This window comes from Gadus chalcogrammus, chromosome 4 (genome assembly GCF_026213295.1).
Source record: "Gadus chalcogrammus isolate NIFS_2021 chromosome 4, NIFS_Gcha_1.0, whole genome shotgun sequence".
Taxonomy (NCBI): Eukaryota; Metazoa; Chordata; class Actinopteri; order Gadiformes; family Gadidae; genus Gadus; species Gadus chalcogrammus.
This window is the reverse complement of record NC_079415.1, coordinates 30,224,813-30,241,374: the sequence shown is the minus strand read 5'-3', so window position 1 is coordinate 30,241,374 and position 16,562 is coordinate 30,224,813. Positions and strand designations below refer to the sequence as shown.

Here is a 16,562-nt window from a genome sequence, read left to right as displayed (position 1 = left end):
GGTTTCAGTCGGTTTCAGGCGTCCACACGAATCCAAAACGAAACCGGGTAGATTTGAAACCACCTCCGAGGGTGGTTTCAGAAGTTTACGGTTTCGGTCAGCGGATTCGCCGGCTTCGTGTAGAAGGAAGGCCGAACCGTACAAGACCTTTGCGGTTTCGCCATGAAATCGGCTTTGTGTGGACGGGGCCTAAGTATCAATCCAACACATTGTATATTGTTAACAGTCTGCTGGTTGATTTTCAGAAAAACAAAGACCTTTTGTAACAGTTTAACCTCAGTTAAACTCATAATACCAATGTGCATTTCATCCCAGAGGAAAGGATTGAACACATTTTGGCTAGTCTCTAGCTCTTAAAGATTTTTTTTTTTAGAACTCATCCTTTTCATCTGAGTTATAGACAACACTGTTGTAAATGTAGCATTATGTAGTATTATATTATCCATGATTTTTCTTTTGTCCTGTCCAAGATTCTTTGACCTTTATTTTCTTAGTTACTATGCTGTTGCATGTCTAAGCCAATAGATGGCAGTCTGAGCTAAATAATGCGGTTCTGAACCACTAAAGTGATGAAAGGAAGAAAGACTGCTTGGAGGAAGGAATAATCAAATGGATGTGAACTGTAATAACAAATTTGAGGTAGGCCTAAATTAAATTTCCTTTGGGTAATTTTCCTTAAATATTACCATATAAATAAACAAATATTGTTTTATCGATATCGGAATATTGTATCAACATACATTTTTATAAAACTTGTGATGCAAAAATTTCAACAAGTATACATGTAATAGACCAGGGTAGTCAAAATCATTTTGGTTCAGGGGCCATACAGCCCATCTGATCTCAAGTGGGCCGGTCCAGTAAAATAATGGCAAAATAACCTACGTCAACTCCAAATCTTTAGCTTTCTCATTGCTGTCAATCAAGAAAAAAAAAAGTTAATCAGCAAGTAGGCCTGGGCCTAAATTCTTGTGATGCTCTTTCAGAAATGTTTGCACTCAGATGAATACGGATCTTTGAAAATAAGTTCACTCAGGTTTCATGATTAAAGACAATAAATATTGTGCAATGTCATTCTCAGAAGAATTTAGGCCCAGGCCTACTTGCTGATTAACTTTTTTTTTTCTTACTGCTGTCTATTTGCTGCTGCTGGCTCCTGAAACTTGGCATCTTTTAGCCTTTACGAGTGAATCAATATCAGGTGTCAAATCCTGAGTAGCAGCACATTTCACAATGTCATTCAATTGTGTGTTTGTTAACCTTGAGCAGTGCTTTGTTTTATTTAGGTTCATTACAGAGAACACCTGTTCACAAAGATAGGTAGTCCCAAACATGGATACAACTTTTGCTCCACCCATTTCTTGGAATGGGTGGAGTCAGAGTCAGCGTTGAAGGAGAGGGGGTAGGACCATTTGAGTTGTGTATTTTCAAAATCTGCTGGCGTTTCGCAAATCCCATACCCACCCTTTAATCTATTCATTAGTGATCTGGGACATGTAATTTCCACTTTTTTCGTGTCACCCAGCACAATTTTCAAACTAATGTTCTGTCCGGGAGCGTTCTCCCTAATGTCACATAAGGGGCTCCGTACAGATAATGTATTGTTTATTTTTCTCATGTATTTCAATTGGAAGTATTTGTCGTGTCACTAAGCACGACTTTCAAACTAATGTTCTGTCCGGGAGCGTTCTCCCTAATGTCCCATAAGAGGCTCCGTACAGAAAATGTATTGTTTATTTTTCTCATTTGTTTCAAAAATTTTCAACAAAAAAACAGAATAATTGTCTGTAATAACTAACAATATGACAGCTTTTGGCCACCAGTTTCTACTTTCACCTTTGATTCTGGGAGATTGTGACAATTCACGGATACATTTAATGCAGCTGCGCTGCTCTGCAGGCAAACCGCGACGGAAATGAATAAATAGTATAGTAATGTCTCACACCGAGACTGGAAGGGGCCTACCTTTCGGCATCGTCTGTAGACGGAGAGAGTAGGGTCCAGCTGCAGCCCCGGAGAACAACACCCTGGCGTACAACACCCTGGCGTGACAACAACCCAGGCGCGACGGATGTACTCTGGCGTGACAGAAGGGATTTATTTTTTTAACTTTTTTTTACACGCCGCTAAATCAGAAACCAAGATGAACGATGGAAGTATTGAGTAATATTCATGTTAAAGTCTTGCCATGGCTTATTTACTTTTCGCTAAATTCGAATATAATAATACTGCGCCCTTTTTGAAAAATTAGCTGCACTTCGTTCATGGAAGTAAGTGAGAGTTAACCTGTTCATAATAATTACTAACATATGGAGTAAAATTCATGTTAAAGCCGTGCTGTGGTTTATTTAGTGTCATCCGTAATCACCAATGTGATACTACAGCAACACGATTTAGCAAAACTGTCATGATCTAGTGGCGCTGTCCAAGGTGCAGAACTTGGCAGCGGAGCAGAACAGTGTCCGTTTCTCCCGGAGAACATCTAATAGGCTACTAAAACCTAGCCTGTATAAAAACAAGGCTATTACTATTATAAATCATGCAATCTTATGACCATAACGAAAACCACAACCAACTGCGAAATGTTACTGTAATTCAATAGTGATCAACTTATGAATTTTCTTTGAATTATTATAAAAAATAGAAAATAATAATAAATAGGTCCCCTAAAGTGTGTTTATCCTATTGTGCATTTATCTTAAACCAAAGCATTCGTGCCTACACAAAGACCCACTCCACACAAAACCAGTTCACTTTGAAAGATGGATACATTTAATGTGAAGATGAGCTTCGCTATATCAGGCTATGGGTAGTATTTAAATATATTGATAGTAACTTTTATTTTCTTGCCCCACTTTACGATACTAATCTCTGTTATTCCATTCTATCAACAGGCACATCACCATTCAGGTGACGGGTGTCGCCCCTTCCCTGCAGAAATGCACAGACTGCTGCAGCAGCATCCATTGTCCATTCTGCAGTCCCACGATTTTTCACATTACAGTGTTTAAATTCTTTTGACAGGGAAAATCAGTTCACATTGTGGACCTACATATACCCCCAACATGGCTCATGACGGAGAGGGGGTTCAATTCACTACAATGTAATGCCGTCGATCGACATCCGGCCTACCATAAAGGGTACTGTCGGCGGTGGAAACGCGTGGAACCGTACCACACCCTGCAGTGGAAACGCGGCATAGACGCTGTGAGCATCGTTCCTATTGGATAGTTTTTAGGATATTTTTCTGTGAAAATGGCGGACATACTCTCTATTCTGGGAGAAAAATATGATATTTTAGTATAGTTACGCCGTTAAAAGTGTTTATGTAAACATTTTTAGCGAGAAATGTGCATTTCACTTCCATAATCTTCTCTCTGTGAATGTGAAGGATGATTGGTTTGATAGTTATGACGAAGAATATTTCAGGTCTCGACAGAAATATAATAACATGGTTGCTATGATGGCTGCTATGGACGCTGAAACCAGCAGCTCGCATGCCGTTTAAATCACGGCTATACAACCATTGTCTTTGCTGATTATGTTATTTTATGCAACTGTGTAGGCCTAATGATGTTATTTTATTTAACAACTTAAAAAAAAACTTTAAAGGGGACCAATTATGCTTTTTCGACTTTTATGACCTATAAACGTTGTTATAATGATTGATAGTCATGTTTAACCATACACAAAAAACGATGTAGATTTTCGGGAAACTCTTCCTCTCATCTGGGCGCTTTCTGCATTCTCTTCCAACGCTCGGTTTCGTCCTTCTCCGCCCCCTCGCCCCCCTCCTGCCAACCCAACTCTGGTGTGATTGTTTACCTTCCTTGAAGCGCGCTCGCGGGCAGATTTGACCGGGCATATGGGGGCGTGGCAGGAGTGCCTCTACGTAGATGATTTCCCGGAAATGTGAAGAAGTGAATCGCAAACGTTGTCCCGAGTGTTTAGCGCTCTGCACAGCCACCCCAGACTGTCAGCGAGGAATACGTTGAAATGTATGTACGTCATTATTTGACACTTTAGTATGGTTAAACATGACTATCAATCATTATAACAACGTTTATAGGTCATACATTTCGAAAAAGCATGATAGGTCCCCTTTAAGCCCTGAAGGAGAAGATAATTCCTGGCGCCGTGCCTGGACGAGTCTCATAATGGCGCCGCCGAATATTATATTCTTTGAGCACTGAAACTTGCTGATTACATACCAAGCACACTGCTTTTGTATTCACCTCTGTGAATAAATAAGAATCTCAGTCCATTTTTCCTGGCAAACTCTGCAATCTGTGTCCACTTTTCTTCTTTTTGACAAAGACATTTTGGAAATGGGGATGTCACGCTTGATAACTTCTTTATTGTGGTGAAACAAAAGTGTGAAAGTGTGAGAAATCTTCCTTTTTTTTTATTTTGGCTGCCCCCTAGTGGCTGGAGTGAGCGTTTTGATTATTTCTTCATACTCAGAAATGTATGCTCTACAAGTCTCGGGCCAGATTAAATCATCAGGCCGCATGTTTGACACCCCTGTACTAGACTAATACTATGAGCAACAGATCACTATTTCGGGAGCACTAATATGTCGCCTCACTTTCAGGGACCAATACATTTTTTATAAAACTTCTCATTTAGTCTAGAACATGTTGTAGGCCTAAGTTGATTAGCTCACTTGTTATGGCAATGAAAACGCCCTCAGCTGATAAAATACTGCCAGCCTTTTTTTTTTACTGAAAATTAGCACCCGTGTCAAGTTTTTCTGCTCCTGGCGCCTTATCATGCTTATCATGCTACGCAACATTAAGAGCCTCTGCCGATAAATACATGAAGCAATTCCAGAAGAGGCATAGAAATAATCGCGTTGTGGTCAACTGTGAATTAATAGAAATCGGACAGATTATATCAAGGTTACCTGGTCATGTTACACCACAACCGGAAATTATGGATTTTCTGATAAAGACCAGCCTCTTTGACAGACGAAACTGTTGGCTGCACTCGTGCTGCATTTTGGTTTTGTCAAACAGGAGACGCCCACCCACCAATCAGAGCTAAGAGATTCCTGCAGGAAGGTTGCGCTTGATTTCACTAGCCAATTTGAGCCTGTTCATTAGTGTACAGCATCCATCCTCTTATTGCTTGTGTAAAAAAAACTTTAGAATGTTAGATTTGAGGACGAAACGATAGGGTGGGCTAAGGCAAGTTTTGGGTGGGCTTGGGCCCACTCAAAAAGGTCTAGCTTCGCCAAGAGTTGGCAAGATGTCAGGTGGTGAATAAACCAGCCTTCACACACGCTCCACACTTAGACAATGACTGGAATAAACGACCTGATGCGTACATGACGTGGTTATCCATGAAATGAAAGAGTGTATCTTTTATGTAAAAGTTTAAAAGTGAAATATACCGATGGGCCTCCTTAGGATAAAATCTTACTGTATCACAAAAGGAACAGTATAGCCTACTACTACCACAACAACATAACGGGAAACAAACCACACATAGCAACGTACCTAAATAGCTATTAAGCTGTCCCTATCTGCCTATCAGCCTTCCTGCTTGTTAATGCATTTAGATTGACAAAACGAACACGTGTTAATATAAAACGCATTTATTCGCAGTCGCAAGCAACTTGCTCATATAGGCGCTGATGAGCCTCTATAACCAAATATTATCCGGAAGGGGGCGCTACAGTACCAGATATGTATATTCAGTCACCGTTTTATTCGCTCGACATTGATTTACTAATTGAATGTCCTTCAATTGCTATGGGACGTCCTCCCTTGTTGTATAGGCTACCATATCCTACTATATATTGAGGCGTATTTGATTTAATGTTAAATCCTTGACTCCTTTTTAATTGTTCACAAACCGTTGCTAAGACGAATGGGCAGAAGCTGTTTGAAAACGTATATTTATTATAGCACAGTAGTCCATGATATGATGTCATCATTGGCTAGATGACTTTACGGCTCGGCGACTTGAGGGGAAATAGGCGGGCATGGAGTGTGGGGGGGGGGGGAGGAGAGAGAGAGAGAGAGAGAGAGAGAGAGAGAGAGAGAGAGAGAGAGAGAGAGAGAGAGAGAGAGAGAGAGAGAGAGAGAGAGAGAGAGAGAGAGAGAGAGCGAGCGCGCGCAGTGGCGACTCGATGGTCGTTTTTCAGAGATGTCGGAGAAGAGGTTGGTGAGGGGGATACCCATACGTCTCTGGTGTAAATAGGCACACCAAAACCTCATGTTTCACCCCCTAGTCTCCACCATACGGACGCAGACATGAATTCGGCCGAGCAGACGGTAACGTGGCTCATCACGCTGGGGGTCCTGGATTCACCCAAGAAGCGGATCTCGGATCCGGAGAGCTTTCTCCAGTCGTCCCTGCGGGACGGAGTGGTGCTGTGTAGACTGCTGGAGCGGCTGCGACCCGGGACGGTGCTGGGCAAAGTGAGCAAAGTGGTACTAAGGACTGATCCACTCAGGACACGGGTGTGCGTGTGCGGAGATGCGAACTATGGTTAACATAGGAGTCCTTTAAAACGGCAAATAACATGGGCTGTATCTGTTTAAAATGCACATAATATAGCCTACATAGCGCATCCTTTTTGAATATCGAATCTGAGAAAATGTGAATATACATATCCTGTAGGCCAATATGTGTACGATCCTGTTTTATCGTTAAGGCTATCTAATTGTTTCGTCGAATGATTTATAATATTCAGACTTTAATAGCAAAGCATGAAATTAGGGGTTTATAGATGAGCTAACATGGGATATCCGGTCCCAGACCCCAGTCCACTAGTGTGCGAAGCGGACAATTGCGTGCGTGAAGCGGTCTATGGTGTGCGCGGCGTGATTGTCCGGTCCGCTATGTGTGCGCGTGAAAGTAACCGTGTCCGCGTCCGCGAGCAGAAGACATCTTGGCTATATCTATAAAATTATAAAAAATACATTTAATCTATAGGCCTGGTTATCACCGCCATCAAGCATTCTACCGGAGAAAACTGAGCGTTATGTTTGCATTTAGTTAATGAGGCAATAGGCCGACATATATTTAAATATAGGCTATATATTTTGTCTATAATGGACTAATTACAGTGCAGCTCTCTGATAGGCTACTGTTCCCCATTGCTCTCTTTATTTGCCGGTCTTTCAACCGCACACACACACACACACGCGCGCCCACACACACACACACACACACACACACACACACACACACACACACACACACACACACACACACACACACACACACACACACACACACACACACACACACACACACACACACACACACACACACGCACTCGCAGACACACGCACACGCACACACACGCGCGCGCTACGACGCACCAACGTCACTTCCTCCTCCTTATTCTAATCCGACTTGCGAACGAGCAGATCGCCGCGGAGCAAGTGCAACAGCGCTTTAGTATTATTTAATAACCATGACAGCTCTAAACCCGCACCGTACCTTAATGGACATCGTTGTTAGTAAACCGAGTTATTCGATTCAGAGCTGTTGAAGGTGTTCGGGGATCACATGATCCAAGAGAGGGTCTCGTGTCACAGATCCCTCCCTACCTGTGCAGGTGTTCTCTGACCCGCGAGCGGAGAGCGAGTGCCAGAGTAACATCAGCGAGTTTCTGCAGGTCTGCAGCGTCTTCTCCGTGGAGGTGAGTGTCGACAACACCCCCATGAGGAACCCCCCTATGGTTCAGAGTAAAGGGAGATGACCGAATTCTGTATTTTCTGTCATTTCTTTCTGCACCCTCCGACTTTGCGTTTGCTTACTGTAACTGTGTGTGGCTCATAGTTAAAACCGATAGTGCACGAGTTCGCAGTGTGAGTGCCTTGTGAACAAACACAGTGATATATCAGGGATTGGACATCATGTTCAGAAGCTTATTATGTAGATGATCAGTTCAAGTATATTCAAAAGGAAATATCATATTGACAATATTAGGCGATGGCTGAAATTAACCGCATACTTTAATTATCCTTTTCTTTTGGGTCTGTTGGGAATTTTGTGTGTTTTCTCATGACTCCCAGCACAGGCTTCCTTGCCCGAATTCCTCACGGGATTACTTCTATTTAATCAGTAGTTATAGCAACAGAGATTTGAAACAGTGATTGTTGGTGCCTGGCGTTGTAGCAACAGATTGCGCCACCACACTATTTATGATTATGGAGCCGCTGGTTTGAGTGTGTGTACTTTGTGACCTGTTGCACTCAATGTAACAGAACACACCCCCTAACCTGTGTACAGTGTGAGTGTGTGTTCTGACTTCTGGCATGCTTTGACACTGACACACAGACACACGCATGCAACCACAAACACACACACAAACGTACGCACGCACGCACGCACGCAGGCAGGCAGGCAGGCAGGCAGGCAGGCAGGCAGGCAGGCAGGCAGGCGGGCGGACGGACGGACGGACGGACGGACGGACGGACGGACGGACGGACGGACGGACGGACGGACGGACGGACGGACGGACGGACAGACAGATCAATTAACTCGTTTGTGACATCACACATGAGAGTGGCGATCGCAATATCTGATAGGTTAGAATCATACCAGTCTACCACCTGGGTGGACACTTCCACTTGTGATGTCACAAACGGGTCGATTTATATAAGTTTGTTTGCATGGCTTACCTCAGTGTCAAACCTGGTGAAGTAGAAAACCATTTAACAAGGAAATAGAATATAAAGAACAGTGCAGTCTCTGGTGGTAAACCAGTTATTACAACTTCCACTTTAAAAGACAGAAAGGAAGAAAACCTTGCGCTAGCCTACACCTTCAGCTAGCCTACACCTTCAGATAGCCTACACCTAGAGCTAGCCTACACCTTGAGCTAGATTACACCTTGAGCTAGCCTACACCTAGAGCTAGCCTACACCTTGAGCTAGCCTACACCTAGAGCTAGCCTACACCTTGAGCTAGCCTACACCATAAACTAGCCTACACCTCAAGATAGCCTACACCTTGAGCTAGCCTACACATTGAGATAACCTACACCTTGAGCTACTCTACACCTTGAGATAGTCAACATTTTGGGCTGAATAATTCCTTGAGATAGCTAACAAGTTGAGTTAGCTAAATATTGGGCCGTATCAGCCCCATGAATGCAACGTCTGGAGAAAAATTGAGGAAGAGGGATGGATGGGTTGGCCTTCGTTAGGGGAAGGAGGTGGAGAAGAGCTCAAAGAGGTAGAGAGGCAGCAGTGGTAATGATTTAATTTGAACTGTCAGTTGGCCCTGGATTTTCCCTCCTCCTGAAACAGGCGTTTGAGCTTGGATAGCTTGATTTACGGGGCCTCTTACTGCGACAGCAGGGCCCCAGCTCTGTTAGCAATTAGCTAAAGTGCCGTCGTGTCATGCATAGATGGGCCCGGTATGGCCATTGATTTATTTGATTTGATTTACAAATCTTAAGTCACATCCCTTACCATTGTATTAACATCTGCTGTTTATTATATCAAAGATATGTATGCAGTGAAATAACCAAGCATTTGTCCGTCTTTGAGTATTTTTATATTTTTATAAAGCTCTGCATTTAAAAAATATCTGATTATGCGTTTTCTTTCTTTCGGGGGAAGGAAAAAGGAAATAAATTAGAAACACAGGCACCACGGCTGTTACTGTTATAACGTTTCTGGTCAGCAAAAGTTATACCGTACCCTATGCACATACTAACTCATAATTCCCATATAGCACATAGATTAGTCCAGATGCCTGATGTTGTTGACCGGACATGTGTTGCATATGTGTGGGCACTCTTTTTGAAGTTCACACTACCAGGACAAAAGAGTGACAAACTGGGTCCTTGAATGTATTGTCAATGAAAAATACTTGGTTTTGTAAATCTGGTCAGGGGATACTGACCGCAGCGAAGCACCATGAAAAAGCACAATTCTAATAATGCTGCTCTTTGTACATGAGTAGCTCGTACAATTAATTAGTAGGCCTCTTTTGACTTCTGTGTCTATTACCAAATTGGCTTGAAAACTGCATGAGTGCTCAGCTATATAAAATATATTTGGATTTGGAAGTGTGTGTGTGTGTGCGTGTGTGTGTGTGCTTGTGTGTGTGTGTGTGTGTGTGTGTGTGTGTGTGTGTGTGTGTGTGTGTGTGTGTGTGTGTGTGTGTGTGTGCGTGTCTGTGTGTGTGTGTGTGTGTGTGTGTGTGTGTGTGTGTGTGTGTGTGTGTGTGTCTCCATTAGCGCTATGCAGATTACAGTAATCCGGAGTAATCCCTGGCAGACCAGGGGGCAGGAAGTGTTTTGGGTGTTGAGACGGATAGTGGATCAGCCTCGGTGGCTGGGGAGAGGAAGAGGGCAACACTGATAGTTAATTTACTACTGGCATCGTACGCTGGTATAGTACACTGGTATAGTACACTGGTATAGTACACTGGTATAGGACACTGGTATAGTACACTGGTATAGTACACTGGTATAATACACTGGTATAGTACACTGGTATAGTACACTGGTATAGTACACTGGTATAATACACTGGTATAGTACACTGGTATAGTACACTGGTATAATACATTGGTATAGTACACTGGTATAGTACACTGGTATAATACATTGGTATAGTACACTGGTATAGTACACTGGTATAGTACACTGGTATAATACATTGGTATAGTAAACTGGTATAGTACACTGGTATAGTACACTGGTATAATACATTGGTATAGTACACTGGTATAATACATTGGTATAGTACACTGGTATAGTACATTGGTATTGTACACTGGTATAGTAAACTGGTATAGTACACTGGTATAGTACACTGGTGTAGTACACTGGTATAATACATTGGTATAGTACACTGGTATAGTACATTGGTATTGTACACTGGTATAGTAAACTGGTATAGTACACTGGTATAGTACACTGGTATAATACATTGGTATAGTAAACTGGTATAGTACACTGGTATAGTAAACTGGTATAATACATTGGTATACTACACTGGTATAATACATTGGTATAGTACACTGGTATAGTACATTGGTATTGTACACTGGTATAGTAAACTGGTATAGTACACTGGTATAGTAGTACACTGGTATAGTAGTACACTGGTATAGTACACTGGTCTAGGACACTGGTAAAGTAGTGCACCCGTATAGTACAGTGGTATAGTACACTAGTAGTACACTGGTATAATACACTGGTATAGTACACTGGTATAATACACTGGTATAGTAGTACACTGGTATAATACAGTGGTATAGTAGTACACTGGCATAATACACTGGTATAATACAGTGGTATAGTAGTACACTGGTATAATACACTGGTATAATACAGTGGTATAGTACACTGGTATAGTAGTACACTGGTATAATACATTGGTATAGTACACTGGTATAGTAGTACACTGGTATGATACAGTGGTATAATACACTGGAATAGTAGTACACTGGTACAGTACACTGGTATAGTAGAACTCTGGTATAATACACTGGGAAAAGTAGTACACTGGTATAGTAGTACACTGGTATAATACAGTGGTATAGTATATTCTTCAGGTGTCTTTCAATGAAAGGTCTGAATGGTTGGGCCTTTTTACAGAATGACCGATCATTGACCTTTTCACTGTTGTATAGACGTTTTGCCACATGTCATTTTTAAAACGTAATGAATAACATTATCTTGATTCTTGCAATGCTCTCATTTCACCTACTCCCATGAACTTCTCACAAAAGCATTCAAGACCAAAAGGTATATTATTATCTCTTGGTACTGTACCTGGTGACGTACATCTAGATAATGGAGCTGCTGCCCTTAATTTGCAGCAGCTCATAAGTTAAAAAGTATTGTGTTTATCTCTCTGTATATTTTGTAAACAATGCAAGCATCGGAGTGTGCAGAAATAACCCAAACCGAATCTCCTGTCTGTCTGTCTGTCTGTCTCTCTCTCTCTCTCTCTCTCTCTCTCTCTCTCTCTCTCCCTCTCTCTCTCTGTGTCCACAGCCCTTTGAGGTCAGCGATCTCCTGCAGGGCCAGGACATTTCCAGGGTTCTCACCTGCCTGGTGGCCCTCAACAAAGCTACCGAAGGTGACGCCGTTCTACTTTCCCTCGTACATCTCGCACTCTCGCTTCGTCTAGGACTCCATTTTGGCTCTAATATTCAGATACATTATTTTGTGTTGCTCCGACACTGCCGTTTGCTTTGGGCTTCAGGCTGATACCCCCATGATATCTTTTCAGGAGTTCAACTGAGGTTCATTACATATAATTTAGAAATAAAGAAAAGGATAATTGTATGTTTACGATATAGAAGACCTCAGTAAAAAACGCAATATTTTCAAGCATTGTCACGATTGTAAACCAAAACCGTGTATCACGACGTCACCAGACATACTCATCCTCATCAATGCCGACACTGACAACACACAGCATGAACCGATGAACAACGCCCGTGTTGATCACCTATAGTGTGATCCCACACACTATAGAGGATCCTACCCTGCATGGAGCTCCCCTGCCATCCTGTAACCCCCGCCCTGTTATGGTGTGTCCGAGCAGAAAGGGGTCCGGCGGAGGACGACGTGTGCCTGCGCCACCCCATCTCCTCATCGCGGATCAAGTCCTTTGAGTCCTTGAACACTCAGTGCCAGTCCTCCAAGCTGCTGCAGCCGCAGTACCGAAGCCTGGTGGGTGAAGCACACATAAAACAATCTAGGGGCGCATTCCAGTACTGTACTCTGGTGGGACGAATTCCCGCTGTTACACAGTAGGACTGCTGAATCAGAGGTTCTGCTTTAACACAGTAGGACTGTTGGATCAGAGGTTCTGCTCTAACCTAGTAGGACTGCTGGATCAGAAGTTATGCTATTTTATATTAGGCCTCTTGGATCAGAGGTTCTGCTGTAACACGGTAGGACTACTAGATCCCAGACTAGTCTTGGTATAATGGTGAGTGGAGGTTGGTGTCGTGTGGTTTGGGTTAGTTGGATGGTGCTGGTTGTATCATGGTGTTATGTGTTTATTCAGTATTGCATAACCCATGTGTGATGTCGTGTCTATATCAGTGTTAGGTAAGCATCTCATTGACTGATGCGTTAATAATTAATAAATGTCAATCAGTGTGTGTGTAAGGTTCCCACCTCTGCCAATTATCAAAAGAGATTTAGAAGAAGCAAACCACTGTTTAGTATGATTGGATAAGTATGGTTTGTTTCATTTTGTCCATCACTCATTCATTTCCTCAAGCTTAGGGGACGTATCGACGACGCTTACAATCCACTGTAATATGCAATGCATCCACCTCAATATGCATGTTTTATAGCAGTGTGTAAGTGAGTGAGACGTCAGGCCTGTTTCCATGCCGAAGCCCTTGCCACAGAAGGCTGTTTAGAAGCCTACTGTGAATCTATATCTGTCCATCTGTAAATAACGTCTCCATCTCTGTCTGTCTGCCCCACATTCGCTCGCTTGCTCAACCACTCACTCCACTCGCTCTCTCTCACACCCCCCCTCTTGGATTCAATTTAATAAAGCTTTATCATTTTTTTACTGTGTTGTCAAAGCAGGGAAATAAACAGGAATAAAGATAGGAATTAATGTATACGTTTACTCTGTCCACTCTCTCTCTAACCAACTCTCTCTCTCTCTCTCTCCCTCCCTACTCTCTCTCTCTCTCTCTCTCTCTCTCTCTCTCTCTCTCTCTCTCTCTCTCTCTCTCTCTCTCTCTCCCCCCACTCTATCTCTCCCTCCCTACTCTCTCTCTCTCTCTCTCTCTCTCTCTCTCTCTCTCTCTCTCTCTCTCTCTCTCTCCCCCCCCACTCTCTCTCCCTCCCTACTCTCTCTCTCTCTCTCTCTCTCTCTCTCTCTCTCCCCCCACTCTATCTCTCCTTCCCTACTCTCTCTCTCTCTCCCCCCCCTCTCTCTCTCCACCCCTCTCTCTCCCCCCCCCCCACTCTCTCTCTCTCTCTCCCCCCCTCTCTTTGTCTCTCGCTCCCAGGACATGTCAGAGGGCAGTGGGTGTGGCCAGACGCTAGTGAAGGCCCGCTTCCCCTTCCAGCAGACCAATGAGGACGAGCTGTCCTTCTCCAAGGGCGACCTCATTACCGTCCTGCGGCAGGAGGAGGGGGGCTGGTGGGAGGGGGCCCTCGGGGGCCGGACCGGGTGGTTTCCGAACAACTACGTGCGGGAGGTCAAAGACAGCGGTGGGTGTGGCCTATTTTGTTGACTATTTTTCTGTGTTTTTCCGTTGTGTGCGTGTGTTTGAGGCGCTGCAGTGTTAAAGCTGCTGCAGGTTGGGATTTGAGAGCTTTAAAGAGAGAACAAGAACAAGGTTTTTAAACAGAATAACCAAACAAAATCGTGCCCACCCCCACTGCTCCATCGCTCCCTACGTTTCTCCACCATTGTGTGGCATTCATGTACCTGTGATTGACAGGCAGGCTTGATTCTCTAACCAATCAGGAAAGAGTTGCCCTGATTGGTCAGAAATGAGCTGGGAGCGTTCCAAAATCAAAATGGTCTCCTACAGAAGCAGCCGCAGTCAACTAAAAACAGATATTATCACAGAGCGTTTCATTCACTAATGGCTGTCAGATGGTTTTGACCTTTCTAACAAATTACACTCAAATGATAATTCTTTAATCTTACCTACTGCATCTTAAGGGTGACATATTACATCACCAGGTGTGAGTGTGATTCTCCATTACAAGCTGTCCTGAAAATCTGCCTCTTCTGACATCACAAGTGGGCGTGTCCAACTACGGTTGCTACAATCCAGTGGGTAGGCTGGTAGACTGATCTATCCAGCACACATCTAGGTGGACACGCCCTCTTGTGATGTCAGAAGTGGCAGATCTTCAAAACGGCTTGTAAAGGCTAATCACACTCAAACCTGGTGGTGTAATATTTCACCTTTTAAGTGTGCTTTGTACAATTGTGGCATTGATGAAGTGTTATTTGGTTTGGTTTGGTGGTGTTTTGTTTTGTCCCTGTGATACCAAGTGAGCGTTGATGCTCGGAACAGATTTTTCGAGTCAACACCTAGTATTTCTAGAAGAAGTGCAATTTTTTTTTAGCACATCGGATGTACGTTTTTAATGTGGGTGTCGCAGCAGAAGTAGAGGAAAGCAATTGGGAGAATACCAGAGGATTATCAGAGAGCTTATCTTGATGTACAGTAATTTGCAGACTCTTTTTACCTCTTTGGGACAAGTGAGGGATTCCTCAACCTTAAAGGCTTACACAACCCAAACGCCATGCTATCCCTCTCTCATCCGGCGACCACTGGTTCCACCGGTTGTCATGGTGATCCGTGTCGTGTAGTCTCCCATTCCAAAGAACAGATTCGGAGGAGGGATGGAGAGCAGGAAGTGCGAGTGGCTGACGAAAAAAAACTCAGAGGCATCCTGTTATTGAGTCCATGAATACAGCCCATGTTGTATGTCAATCAGGACCGACACAGAGCTGATTCAAAACGCCCCTCCTCCTGTTTCAAAAACGGCCTGCTCTCCGTCACTGTGCGCTCCGTCTGTCGTTTCATTTTCATTCTTTATTTATTTGCGGGGAGGAAGGAAGCACTTTGAGGAGACAAAGACAGGACGTTCCACAGGTTCTCGGCTTCCTGGCCCTGGGCTAGCAGCGCTAGCAGGGGGAGCCCTTTGGAAACAAGGCTGTTCGAGGAGGGCAAAGGACTGGCCTGACGTTGTAGAGACGTGGGGCGATTATAGCATGGTAAAAACATAGATGTGTATTTTAAGATTTACATTTAGCAGAAGCTTTTATCCAATGCTACTTTTAGGTATGCTGCATACAAAACAAAATACACCTGTCAGAAAGAGAAGGACCCCGTTATAGTGACTACACGCCTATTATCTAAACACCCTTTTATTTTTTAACGCACAATTAGCATTAACTGGTGTTTCCAGATCTGGCTGATTCAGATATGGATGCTGTGGCGAGAGACTAGCAGCCAATCAACAGCCAGTGGCTATTTCATATTAACACAACCCATCTCTCTCTCTCTCTTCCTCTCCTTTCTCCCTCTCCCCCCCTCTCTCTCCCACTCCCCCTCTCCCTCCCTCTTCCTCTCCTCCTGTCTCCCTCTCTCCCCCTTTCCCCTCACTCTCCCACTCCCCCTCTCCCCCTTTCTTCCCCTCCAACAGAGAAGCTGCTGTCTCCAAGGTCTGGCACCTTGAAGAGCCCCCCGAAAGGCTTTGACACCACCATCGTCAACAAGACCTACTACAATGTGGTGAGCATCACACATTAACCTCTGTGTGTGCGTGTGTGTGTATGTGTGTGTGTGTGTGTGTGTGTGTGTGTGTGTGTGTGTGTGTGTGTGTGTGTGTGTTTGTGAGTGAGTGAGTGTGTGTGTGTGTGTGTGTGTGTGTGTGTGTGTGTGTGTGTGTGTGTGTGTGTGTGTGTGTGTGTGTGTGTGTGTGTGTGTGTGTGTGTGTCTGTGTGTCTGTGTGGTGTGTGTGTGTGTGTGTGTGTGTGTGTGTGTGTGTGTGTGGAGCTCCTTTTGAGGAGTGGTTTATTTTAAGGCCGCTTCCTAGAGAGAGTTCTGTTTAAGCATCTCGGACA

The 16,562-nt window shown here is 43.7% G+C and overlaps 1 protein-coding gene across 1 annotated transcript; it reads left to right on the top strand.

Annotated features, from left to right (window-relative positions):
• The first annotated feature begins 6,099 nt into the window (after positions 1–6,099).
• On the top strand, positions 6,100–16,248 carry LOC130380989 (rho guanine nucleotide exchange factor 7-like). The gene is made up of 6 exons (XM_056588409.1): positions 6,100–6,428; positions 7,577–7,660; positions 11,984–12,068; positions 12,540–12,667; positions 13,978–14,182; positions 16,142–16,248. Exons 1-6 carry the CDS (start codon positions 6,261–6,263, stop codon positions 16,246–16,248), a joined length of 777 nt encoding a protein of 258 aa, XP_056444384.1. The 5' UTR covers positions 6,100–6,260.
• The last annotated feature ends 314 nt before the right edge of the window (positions 16,249–16,562 follow it).

What these genes read in the sequence shown, in the direction of transcription:
- LOC130380989 (XM_056588409.1), top strand. Translation starts at nt 6,261, where the DNA reads ATGAATTCGGCCGAGCAGACGGTAACGTGGCTCATCACGCTGGGGGTC. An exon ending in CCTCAACAAAGCTACCGAAG is followed by an intron (nt 12,069 to 12,539) that starts GTGACGCCGTTC and finishes GTGTCCGAGCAG; the next exon opens with AAAGGGGTCCGGCGGAGGAC. An exon ending in AGCCGCAGTACCGAAGCCTG is followed by an intron (nt 12,668 to 13,977) that starts GTGGGTGAAGCA and finishes TCTCGCTCCCAG; the next exon opens with GACATGTCAGAGGGCAGTGG.